The 13,382-nt window shown below is 35.6% G+C and overlaps 1 protein-coding gene across 1 annotated transcript in view; it reads right to left on the bottom strand.

Moving 5' to 3' along the window:
* Nucleotides 1-3,181: 3,181 nt before the first annotated feature.
* LOC103801937 (G-protein coupled receptor 98-like) overlaps nt 3,182-13,382 on the bottom strand; it is a gene marked incomplete at its 3' end in the record, with an annotated part of 60,566 nt that continues 50,365 nt past the window's right edge. Inside the window, exons 26-34 of the mRNA XM_009074375.1 lie at nt 13,221-13,301; nt 11,597-11,736; nt 10,604-11,213; nt 9,471-9,686; nt 8,005-8,220; nt 5,985-6,229; nt 5,625-5,806; nt 4,072-4,883; nt 3,182-3,391 (exon numbers count right to left, since the gene is read on the bottom strand). Coding sequence (XP_009072623.1) covers nt 3,182-3,391; nt 4,072-4,883; nt 5,625-5,806; nt 5,985-6,229; nt 8,005-8,220; nt 9,471-9,686; nt 10,604-11,213; nt 11,597-11,736; nt 13,221-13,301 — 2,712 coding nt within the window. The remainder of the gene's footprint in view (nt 3,392-4,071; nt 4,884-5,624; nt 5,807-5,984; nt 6,230-8,004; nt 8,221-9,470; nt 9,687-10,603; nt 11,214-11,596; nt 11,737-13,220; nt 13,302-13,382) is intronic.

Here is a 13,382-nt window from a genome sequence, read left to right as displayed (position 1 = left end):
GGTTGCCCAGGGAAGTGGTAGCTGCCCGAACCCTGGCAGTGTACAAGGCCAGGCTGGGTGAAGCCTTTAGCAATCTGATCTAGTGAGGAGGTGTCCCTGCCCATGGCAGGGGGGGGTGGGACTAGATGATCTGTAAGGTCCATTTCAACCTCTAAATTCTATGATTCACATTAGAGGGCAGATGTTTATAACTCATAGGTTTATTGCACCTGTATGTTAACAGTACGTTTCAGGTGCACAGAATGAAGGTTTGCCAGTATGTACAGCATTGCATAGGCTTCCAAAGACAAGAAATATGCAGAAATTTATAATATTGAGATGCTTGGAAATAATAACATGAGATTTTGCTTTGTTTTGTTTACTAAAGAATAAAGAAAACAAAACAAAAATTCATCAAAATACAAATCTGACAAACTTAGTTCTATTCTCAACTGACTGAAAATGACGTTCTTAGTATTGGTATAAACTCTTTATTTTCACTGTTGCAAAACTGGGAATAATTCCATCTTCTGATTTGTGTTACGTAGACATTTAGAAGAAAGTCGCCCTATTGAGAAACACTGAGATACATCACTGAAAGTGAAAGAGCAGATGTGGTGTTATGTTGCCTCTTACTCCATTGCATACAGAATTGAGCAGCACAGCTGTTTTCACTGATTATGCAATTTAAAGAGCACCAAATTAGGATGCTATCTGGTTATTCTGGTATATTATATTGCAGGACAGTATTGTAGAGTTAAATCTGGCAGGAACAAATTGATCATTTTCTGGATGTGTTCCTTTTTGATAAGGAAATATTAGAGAGCTACACATGTAGTGGCTACCAATGAGATAGGTATGAACAACTAACTTCAAGAGACCTTAATATAATTAACTAAAACCACAAAATTGTGAAGCAGGAATACAAGAACTGTATACACCAATATTCAAATACATAGCATTAGTATATTAATCAGCTTCATCATTTCAAACTTCAGTTAAGACCTGGAGATGTACCAATATTCATATCTTGTTTTAAATTGTCCCACACTACTTGTGAGAGAAAAAAGGAATTCAAAATTTATTGATATCACAAGTATTCTGCTTCTACATTCAGACACCTGAGGACAGACTGCCAGTTTAAAGGTTTCCCTGAGGCTAATTTTCAGTTTAACACTGCAATGAAATCTGTTCTATCCTATTTGAGAATTTTGCACATATACTGCAACTAAATAAATATTTGACGGAAAAATCATTACTTCAGTACCATTGCAGAACACACAATTTATACAAAGGTTATTTCAATACAACATCATGCAATACAATGAATTTTCACTGAAGACTGGAAGACTACACTTTATAATGCAGAAGCCTGTTATACTGTAATCCAAACACCAAGAAGAAAACTAAAGTACAATTCATCACAATTACAGACTCTCAAGCAGTCAGTTACTGACCCATGTTTCCCAGTCAGCTTTACCAAATTCTTTGTTATTCCTACCCAGCAAGAAATACTAATAGAAGTACTAATTGAGTTCTGAAGCTTGAAAGTGTTATTAGGTTAATTTCAGCATTTTGCTTTAAGTTTTTCAATATTCCACCGTTTCTAATATTTCTTCAGATTTCTGCATTTACCAAGGAGAACAGGAACTCAGTCATCCTCCACTTGTTCCTTCTTTCAAATTGCTGCGGTGTGCCTACATCTACTACAGTCACAGCCACACAACTGTTGCATGCTCTGCCTGTACTATAATGCTACCCTTGCCCTCAATAAGGTGATAAATAATATGCACAACTTGAAAATAATACCAAGTTGCTTGACAGAAACTGTTCAATATACAACAAATATAAAATATAGCAATATTTGGATTTATATCTGTTAACTTTTGTTTTCATAAAAAAACACCCTTGATACTGAAAATTAAATAAAACCACTGAAATAATCTAAAGGCCTTAGCTCATTCATTTGGGTTTTTTTATCAAAGGGAATTAATTTGGTTGTTTTTTCTTGCTATAAGGCAATGCACTTTCCCACAAGTTGAAAGAATTGGAATCAAGTAATTTCCACACTACAGCACAACCTTTCAGCTTCAAATAGCCAGCATTTGCTAGCATGTTATGGTTGTATTTAACCTATTCAAAGTATCTGGGGTCATTACAACCTTTCAGGATGAGATACTTCGTATTAGTTTCTTGTGCTCCTTACCAGTTGCTCTTAGTCTGCCAGACTGCAGCTGGCTTGGCACGCAGATCAGAACCATTAATGTGGAGGAATAAAGGATGAAAACTGGGCACACACTAGCACAGAAATAACACAAAACATACCTAGATAAAACCCAAAAAGTTATGGTACCTTTTCATTTTTGTTAAAAAACAGAACATGTTCTCTTGAGGAAATGCAACACACGCATTCTTGGACAGCAAATTTCTGTTTTGATAACTTTCCCTGCTCATCAGTTTACGCGTCAGAAAAATATGAGACGGCAATACACTGACAATCCAACAAAAGCTCCCAGAAGCAATCACCACTAGTACTGCTATTATCCTATGCAGAACTGTACCAAACCTTAGATCAAACACTCAACATGCTCTACTAAAGCACTAGCAGACATTAGATATCAAATTATTACTGTTCTTTCTCAAAAGTCATGAGTGAGTGACGACATTAAGACTAATGCATCTCTGAAATTAGCTAGCATATAAAAGCATAAACAGAAAATTTTAAAACAGCAGGTTTAAACATGGTGGGAGATTTGATCTTAATCTTTCTGTGGGAATATTTTCTAGAAGATTTAAAGTTAATTGTAAGTCAATGACAGATGTTACTTGCTTAAGATTACTAATTGTACAGGACTTATACACAGTTCTGAAATATGATATAAATGAATAAGAGAAGAAATGCTAAAAGGAGTTTTGAAATGCAGTGCCAATAGAAGTAAAGCATAATCTTCAGGAAAAAAAATGAAAGAACAGATGCTGACATATAAAATGGCTTTGGATATGGTATATTTATTCTTTTCACATATTTCATTTAATTGCTTTGCTTGCAAGAGTTAAATATACAAAGAAATGTATGCCAAGCATGTGGTTACTCTCTTCTAGCTGGCATTCTCTGAACAGTGGCACAATCACTATCAACAGAAAGCACAGAGATGGAAGCTTGTGTGAAACAAACAGAATGCGGTCAACACACAGGACCCACCTTCATGAACAATAACAGACCTTGCAGCTGTCTGGAAGCTAATGATTCCAGCCACATTGTCATTTGCCAGGATAATCACCGTGACAGTGTCAAAACTGGGCAGAATCCTACTCCCTCCTTCAGTATGAACCAGACTGATTATGATGCTTTCATCATCCTCTGGCTCTGAATCATCTATAATGGTCAGTGTGACCATCTTTTTTGTTTCACCTGCAAGAAGAACATATACATGCTTACACATTCACAGAAATCAACTTTTAAACAGATACAATAATTTCCTATAGTAGTAAATACTTACATATTATTAAAAAATGACATGAAGAATATTTATTAATTTACCTGTGTAGAAGTTACTGAATGTCATTATGAAGTTTTATCCAATTACTAATAAAAAGTTATGATTTAGCAAGCTAGCTTACACACTAGAATCTTTACTACACTCCCATAAATTGTTTTCAAAACAACCGTTCAATCATTTCAGACTTCAAAAATATAAAGTACATCTGTCATGTTCTATAGTGCTTAAGTAATGCCTGCCATAGACTTGTATATCCTCTTTGCATTTTTTAAAAATATGTTTTCAAATCAATACAATCTCAGAATCTGAAAAGATATTATCATTAAAATTAGTACTGTACTGACTGAAGATTAACAAAAGACCACTTAGGCTTGATTCTCATTTTCATTATCCTTGATATAACAACTACCTTCAGCACTATTATTCCTTATTTATGTGGTAAAAACATAATCTTTATAAAGCACATGGCACTATTTTAAAAAAATAATTAGATATTAATACTTCTCATCTTTTAGCGTGTGTGTTTTTGTCAGGTTCTTTTTGCTTTTCTTTAGCTTTATATAACAGAAGCTAGTGCAAAACCTTGCCTCACCTTCAGCAAACACCAGAATCTCACCAACACCTACAAAATCCAAATGTGGGGTAGCAGTTCCACCGACAACACGCCATTCCACTGTCACCTGTCCCAGGCTGCCTTCTGTTCTATCTATCATTAGCTGTACGTTGGCCTGAGGGCATTCTTCTACTTCAATATAGCGACCTTCCTCTGTTGCATTGGGACTTACACTGTAGATCTTAAATACTCCAAAGGCATCCCCATTCATCATTATGATAACTATGGAAGTATTTGGCTGTCCTATAGTTGGTTGGTTTTTTAAACTGGCTGAGATGTTCATTAGTTCAACTTTCAAAATGGATATAGTGAATTTTTCATCCAACTCTGGTAGGTCATCAGGGAGTATAGTAACTGTGAGATTTGCAAACTCTTCCCCTTCCTGCATGATGGCCCACTGTCTTGTGACAGGTTCATAATCACTACCAGCAATGGCTTGTGTGCTAAACAGAGTGCATGCACTGCTGGAGTTTTTCTTGTAGGTCCAGAATCCTGACATGTTATTTAATGGGCTGATCTCTGTTGTCAGCCAAAGGCAGAGAGGAATCTCAGAGGCACCAGAAAATGTAAAGGCTGAACATGCTTGTTCTTTTAGGCACTGAGTTGCACAGGCATACAGTGGGTCACTTGCTGTCGATACGTTAACACTGGTCTTGGATGGCTGGTCAGGAATTCCTTGTACAGGAGACTCATAATATACCAGGATATCTTCACCTTGTTCAATGGCAAGAGCTACGATGTCAGTATCAGAAGTGCTGTAAAATATTTGCAGCTGACCAAACCTTCCCCCACTAAAAGACATTTAAACAAAAAAATCATGTTAACTGGTGAAGCATATCTAATATTCTGTACATTGCTGAGTTAAGAGTAAAGTTAACAAAATCAACTGACCCTTTCTGAATTGCAGAAATGTTACAAATAGTTAATTAAATTGGATTCCCTTGAAACTAGTACCAGAAAAACTGAGTAGCCTTGTTTGGGTTTTTTTTGGACAGCAATTTGATTATTTCTACCTTGGGTAGCAATCTGTTAAGAGTACATGTTTGCATACATTTGTTTCTAGGAATTGACAGTCTTCTTAGGACTGGCAAGGCAGAAATAGCCTGTGTTGTCCAACCTTATCATTGTTTCTCCTAAGTGTCCTCAGGATAACATATGACATGCATAAAACCTGTTCTCCTCTTTTTGATGTCTTCCATCACACATGGGTTGATGAATACTGTACTCCAATTCAAATCACAGGAGTAGGCTGTTTTGCAGCTTTAAAGGATTTGACAATTTAACAGGCAAAATGAAACTTCAAGTAGACTGTGTACACTTGGTTTACAGTACAGTGTATATTACATTTAAGTACTTTATGTACTATTCTAATAAGTAGATATCTAGTTCAAAATCAATGTTTATGAAATAAAAATTAATTGTGCTGACAGATCAAGACACTGATGCAAATACTCACGTAAGAGCATGATATATAAAATTATAGCAAAAAAAGAAAAGATAAGATATACAGAAAAAGCAAACATTATACAAACCTTCGCCTGACTGTTATGTTTGCAAGCAAATTTCTTTCTAGTGGCTCCTGAATTCGATATGAGGATTGATGAAAGAAAACTGTGCCATAAGGATTATCATTGGCAAGTATTACAATGTTTGCCACACCATCTGAGCCAATAGCACCACCATTGGAGGCCTGAGTCAATTCTACTCGGACAATCTCAAAAGAGAAAAAAATGAAAAATAATGCAATTAAACAAGTTTTGCTAGTTCTAAAAACAATCACAAGCAACTTCTCACACCTTCCTGCCTGAATATTCCATGTTTTGATTTGCATATGTATCTTTACAAGTTAAAACTTCAATAGTCTTCAAGAAAAATATAACTGCTTTACTTACTTCCTCTACTTCTGGAACACCATCAGCCAGGATTTCCAACATCAACATCTGAATGGCTTCCCCAGGGGCAAAAGTAATATTACCCATGGCAACTTGCAAGTCTTCATCAGCAGGATGACCATTAATGGTAGCAGCCCATTGGACAGTAACATTACCCAGTGTCCCAGCATTGCGGATTATGGGCAGATTTACGGTTACTGATCCAAACTCAGGCTCCTCCACAGTGAATTCGGTATTCTGAAAAACTGAAGTACACCATAGAGAGATGTAGTGCGTTAACAACAAAATTGAAAGAAAATACATCACCACCTGTAGTACACAGCTTTATTTCACTTGACTGCACTTACTTGCACAGGTAAACCACTTTCAATCAGGTTTAAACTTAAAAACAAACTTCAAATATTCACATTTTCATCTGCAGAGAAAATCAGCATTAAAACTAAGCCCTCATCCAAAAAGTCTATTCCAGCACAGCCATTGTTTGAGGCTAACAACAAACTGTTTCTAAACTCTTATCAGATAATTTCATAATTATTCCCAGCAAAGAAACTCTTTACTAGCTCTCATGTCAATTATTGAAGAAATAAATTAAAACAATTTCATATGGAACACATTCAGAAGAAGTTAGAGAATCACGGAATGTGTAAGGTTGGAAAGGACCACTCTGGATAATCTGGTCCCAACTCCCAACTCAAGCAGGGTCATCCTACAGCATATTGCATAGGATTGTGTCCAGACGGTTCCTGGATATCTTCAGTGAGACAGACTCCACAACCTCTCTGGGTAATCTGTTCCAGTACACGGTCACTCACATGGTACAGAAGTTCTTCCTTATATTGAGGTGGAACTTCCTGTGCATCAGTTTCTGCCCACTGCCTCTTGCCCTGTCGGTTGGCATAACTGAGAAGAGCCTGATTCCATCCTCTTGACACTCTCCCTTCAGATACGTATAGACACTGATGGGGTCCCCCTTCAGTTGTCTCTTCTTGAGGCTGAACAGGCCCAACTCCCTCAGCCTTTCCCCATAGGAGAGATGCTTTACTCCCTTAACCATCTTTGAAGCCCTCCACTGGACCAGCTGCAGGATTTCCATGTCTCTCTTGTAATGGGAAGCCCAGAACTGGACACAGTACTCCAGATGTGGCCTTGCAAATGCTGAGTATAGGAGCAGGACCACCTGCTTTCACCTGCTGGCTATGCTCTTTTTAAGGCACCAAAAGTCTTCCTTCTATTAACATTTTAGTTTCTAAGAATTAAGTTAATTAATTAGCCACTTGGAATTAATTATTTTTTTCCATGTTTTCTTTCCTCTATCACCGTCTACTGACAAAATAGAACAAGAGGAACTAAGCAGAGTACTGAGGGGAGACAAGGGAAAACCAAAGGAAAAAGCAGGAAAAAGTACTTCAAAAACCAAACAACAAACAAAATACCATTGATTTCTAAAATAAGATTAAATTTTTAATACCACCAAAATTGTTCTCAAAACCTATGTAATGAAACTTATTTTGGAATGTATACATAGTTCATTTTCTCAATAGTAGGCAGGAGAAAACCTGAAGTATTTGACAGAAAATAAGATAATGTAATTTAATTTATCTTTACATTATTCAATTTCTCTGGATTTTTAAATCTGCTATAGCTGTTTATGTAGTATAACAAAGGTATTAAAATATTGAAGCAACACATATTAGAATGTATATCTTGGCCTAAACCTATCACAGAAATGTAGCACTTAGAATACATTCAAAGTAAAAAAAAGTAAATTAAAATCCATCTATCTCCATTAGAAGATTCCAAAACCTTGCTATATCAACTGACTAAATAATACTGTTTTGTTCATTTAAACCACCATTAGTCCTCAATTACATGTTTTAATTCAGTTTATTTTATTTTTTTCCCTACTGTTTTCATCCAGACTTCCCCTTCTGAATGTTTTCATTCAGCTGCCCAGTAACAGGTCACTCACAAACCCACAGTAAAAATGTTAACAGAAGAAAGAAAATATGCATTCATTTACCAAAGGATCCAAATGGGTCATCGGAAGCTTCAATAGTTATGATTGCCCTTGTCAAAGATCCAAGCAAGGCTCCTCCTGTTGTTTGATTTAGCAGCTGAACATAAAATGACTCCTCAACTTCAGGATTGATATCATTGATTATATAAATTGGCACAGCTTTACTTGTTTCCCCTTCTAGTAAGACAACATCTGATGAGGCTACACTGTAGTCCTCACCTAGATTTGTGGATGCAAAAAAATCCAAAACAATAAATCTTATACAATACCAATGCATTATGGTTCAGTGTAGTGAGCATCATCAGTAATACCCATCTTCCCTTTTTCCTTACACATGCATTCCTCTGTCGTTTGATGGGGCTTTCTCTTCAGACCCAGACAACCCAAGCATTTTTTTTAATTAATATTACCTTTTAGATATCTGGATGCATCAAAATTAAATTTGGTTTGACTAAAACAGAGTTTGCACTCTTGGACCAAGAGGTCCATTATTGTCTCCTGTTGACAAGGCCACACTACCAAGACGTTTCGGTCTTTGATTTATAATTTCTGCTTGGATTTCCAGGAGATAAAACTGAACAGAAAGAAGCACCTTTGTCAAAAGTAGATGTCAAAGTAGTAAAAGGCATATTTTGTGTGCAGATGGCACTTTAGGCAAACATGTCTCTAAGAATGTGATACACTCGATCACAGTTCTGCTTCAGAAAGTAATTGAACGCATACTCTGATATCACTCTATCTACAGACTTGATTTATAACAGTGTCACATAAACATGACATTAAAATACCGGTTCTCAGAGGATGAAACACCCTCTATTCAATTTTGGACATGGCTTAAATACAGTGTGTTTGATTTATAACTAAGTGGTATTGACCCTGCAGATTTCTCTACAGCAGGGACCAACTGGTGAACTTTACCTTCCATTTTCAGAAGTTCAAGTCTCTTTGCATTTTGATTGAATTCATCCACTGGTAGCTATACTACTATTTTATTTTTATTTATTTTCTTTTATTAAGAGCTTGTGAGCTACTAAGTAAACAAACACCCCAAATCCTTCCCTCATTTCTCCTTTCTAGATTCTCTAGTGATGATGTCTCAGAGCTTTCTAAAATCCAACGCATGAACTTTTCCATAGGGCTTGGATTCATATTTGCTAAGCAGAGTCAGTCAGTGTCTCACTACTTTATTTTATTTTTATTTATTTTCTTTTATTAAGAGCTTGTGAGCTACTAAGTAAACAAACACCCCAAATCCTTCCCTCATTTCTCCTTTCTAGATTCTCTAGTGATGATGTCTCAGAGCTTTCTAAAATCCAACGCATGAACTTTTCCATAGGGCTTGGATTCATATTTGCTAAGCAGAGTCAGTCAGTGTCTCACTACTTTATTTTTCATTCAATATATATTCATATGCTTTGACTGCTCTTTCAACTTTCACACAGACTGCATACTTATGGTATTCTGCTTACCAGGTGTTGCAGTTATTGGCACAGCTTTAAATTTCACAGAAACATCTGAAAATATTCCCCCAGTTCTGGTCACATTAATGATTGGTCCAACATGATTTTCAGCAACTCGCACAGTTGAAGCTGAAAGCTGAAGTGTTCCAAAAGCATCATCATTGGCATTGATAATCACATGAGCTATTATCTCATCCGCTGATCCAAGCCGAGGAGAATTTATAACTGAAATATAAAGAAAATTTAGTGAGGGGGTACCTGAAATGCTTGCTATCCATAGAGTTCAAAGAGAAACATGTGAGTTTAGTGGTTAGTTGCCACTAGCTTTCATCAAAATTATCTTTTCTAGAATAGGACAAAGTATAACTACAAACCACAGCAACATACTTTTGGTGTTTGAATTCTATTTTGGCAGTAAAAAAAACCCAACCCAATTTTTAATAACATTTTCCTACCATGCTGTGGAGCATACAAGCCATAATTTTTCTGAGAAGGTAAGGCACTGTGAATTTATTTATATCTTCAGTCCTAAGGTCAGTAGTAACATCAATACATTTCAGAAAAAATTTAGTTTTATTCTTGCTATGATGAAATATAAATAAGATTTCAACTCCAAGTAGAATTATATCTGAAATTTCCCTTAACATCAAGATTAGTCTGGGGGCAAGGGCAGCAACTAGACATACTGAGAAGATCTGAAGCATAGATAAGACTGTAATAACCTGAATTTATCTGAATAAGGGATGAAGAAAAAATTGTGTACAGTGAGAAAGCAGCATAAGCCTGTAATTCTACTATCCTTCATAAGACTACTTTGTGTTTCAACAAGCAAAATTAGCTTAGTTTTTTCTTAATACTGAACCTTACAGAAACAAAACTGTATGAGCAGGTATTGGTGTACAAACCAATACTGTAACATATTTATCCTGAAAGACCTTGGATAAGACAAAGCAAAAAAGAAAAAAATGCTATTTCTAATAAAATACTGTGCCAAAGGAAATAAATGCCCACAGAGCACAAGGCACTATACAGAGTTTGGGAGAGGTAAAAAGTTCATTTAACTTGCTGCATTTTATCCTGTTAAATATAAATACTAACCTTTATATTTATTACATTTGTTACATTTTATGTAAGACACTTACTTGGCCGATCTTGTACTTTCTTGATCAAAACAATACCACTTAGCTCCACAAAAACAGATTCTGACCTCTCAGGATCATCATCATCCAAAATAGGCAAGGATATTGTGGCCTCACTTTGATTGGTTGCGAAGATCACATAACCTGTAATGGGTATATAGTCTTTTCCCTCTATTGCTCTGACAACATCAGGTGCAAAAAAAGGTGATTTCTCATCATCGCCAATAGTTCTGTATGTCACCATTACTGTACCAAGGAGACCACCACGCCTTATTATTGTCAGGGAGACATTTTTTGTTTCTTCCTCCACTTTTATCGGTCTGTTTTGCTCAGAAAAGCTGAAGACTCCATATGGATCGTCATTAGCTAGAACAGTTAATGTTGCATTAGTATGATTTCCAAGACGACCACTGGAGACATTGACGATCAGAACTGAAAAAACTTTATCCAATTCAGGATCTTCATCAGGAGAAACCTGTACTGTAATGTTTGCTCTCACTTGGCCAACATCAAATGTTACATTCCCATCTGTAGAGATCAGGTCTTTGGTAGGATCACAGGCTATGATCCAATGCAGTGTCACCTGAGACAAGGCCCCATGAGTTCTCATAACCTAAGGGAGAAATATAGAGATCTACATAGTTTTGTTCTATGAGAACTAAAACCAAAAGTTTGAAATGCAGTTAAGCAAACACAGTAACATGATGAGTTAAAGATAAACCTGTGTTTTAAAAACCTGTAATTTTTATTATCTCAGCTCTGCTGTGATTGTTATATTGTCATTACAGGTATTTTAAGATATTAGTACCTCAATTGCAAACAAATAGAAGCATTTTGAATCTGTGGATATTTTGTTTTCAAGGTGAATGACAAACATTAGCAAACTCAGGTATGAACTGGAAAAACAGATGTGCATGACAAAGTTGCTATAAACCCGTAGATGTAGAACAGACAGAAGCGGACTGCACAGCAATATGAGACTCAAAGCTTTCTGACCTGAAGCACAATACTGCTATCTCCATCTTCAGGCTCAGTTCCATTCACTGAAAGTGACTCAGCACTGAACTCAAACACACCATGAGCATCATCAGAAGCCTCAATAGTCACAAGGATGTGGGATGCAATTCCCAAGCTAGCTGTTAAGTGCAAGTTCCAAAAAAGATTATTTTTTTTTCAAGCATCTTTTCCTACATGACAGAAAACAGCTAAAGAGACAAGTTACAAAAACACAAAGGCGAACATGACTGGAGTATCTATGCTGTTCTGTGTTTGTCTTTTTTCTTAAATGAACAGTAAGTCTCCATATGGATAAGGAACTGAATTTTAATAATAAGGAACTAAAATTTTAATAATGCAGCCCTGACAGCCATTCCATGGAACTATATGATGACAAAAAATTAATATTTTAAAGGAGGAACAGAAACAAAACTACAAGCTTAAAGAATGAAAACAGAGCAGAATTTAGCAGGGTGGAGAGTTATATGGTAAACCACAACGTAAGCAGAATGACCAGATGAATGCAGGTATTATCCTAACATAAGCTGGAATGAAAAACAAAGCTAAAAAAACCAAGTCAGGTAAATTCTACTACTAAAAATATTGTGTTGGGTGAAATAACTTGCTACTGAGAGAGGAAAAAGGGCCTGGCACTTAAGAAAACCATTTCTGGAAACAAGGAAAAGGGAAAGATTTTTTTTTGGAAAGAGAATGTTAAGGACAAAATAAAACCCACCAAAAAAAAACCAAAACCAAAAACAAAAAACAAAAAACCAAACAAACAAACAAAAAACCCCTACCCAGGAAGTTCCAAAAACTGGCTAAAGCGCAGACTTACCCTTAAATTCAAACTAAAATGCTTTGCACTTACAAATAAAATTATAATCAGGCTGTCACAGGAGAATAAATTACTCAATCTGCATAATGAGTGCTCATATAATATTTTGACATTTCTATGTTTAATTTGAAGTCCTGTATGAATAGGGTTTTCCCTCCGATTTTATGCTACTTCTCCATCTAGTATTTCTTTGTTTTCTCAATATTAAATTATTTTTGGTTTCTGTATGTCATGACATAAATAGAAGCCTGAAGAAATGAAAGATGAAAAATTAAAAACAATTAAGCTGTTTCCTTAAAATCTAATACAGCTTGCTTTTCTCAAAGAGTATTTTTGCCATGCAGGGATCAAAGTAATACAAAGAACGTATTACTCAAATTATTGTATTACTACGTAGAAGCATACAATCAGACCATTTTAAAATTACCTTCAGTTTAAAAAGTGTCTTTGCTTTTTGCTCCCCAGAAAGGTTGACAATTTTCAAACAAAGTTAATTTTTCAATTTTTCATTCGGAAATGACCATTGTTTTACTACAATATAGTTATATCGTAGATTCTGTAGATGTAGAAGCTGTTTTTTTCTGCTTTACACTAAACACTGACTGCTAGTGAAATTATACCTAAATTAAAATGGAAAAGAATATTTTTGACAAAACTTTATGAGAAAAATAAATAAATCATCTCTAACCTCACATAAAGGACACTATGACAAGTTGTACCTGTATAGTAACTCATGACGAACGTTAAAATTATAAATAAAAATACGGATTAATCAAAAATGCTTACCACGTTGATGGACAGTTGAAAGGAAGAAATCCACGTTCCCATCACCACTACCACTGCCATCATTTCTAAAGAGCTCAGCAACTTTAAGATGACAGACATACACATATATACACATATATACATTTATAAATAAAGAGAAAGCAGATAGTAATTTAAACATTT

The sequence above is a fragment of the Acanthisitta chloris genome, unplaced genomic scaffold (genome assembly GCF_000695815.1).
Source record: "Acanthisitta chloris isolate BGI_N310 unplaced genomic scaffold, ASM69581v1 scaffold9825, whole genome shotgun sequence".
NCBI lineage: Eukaryota > Metazoa > Chordata > Aves > Passeriformes > Acanthisittidae > Acanthisitta > Acanthisitta chloris.
Note: the sequence above shows the minus strand (reverse complement) of the source record. Positions and strands in the feature narration are given on the sequence as shown.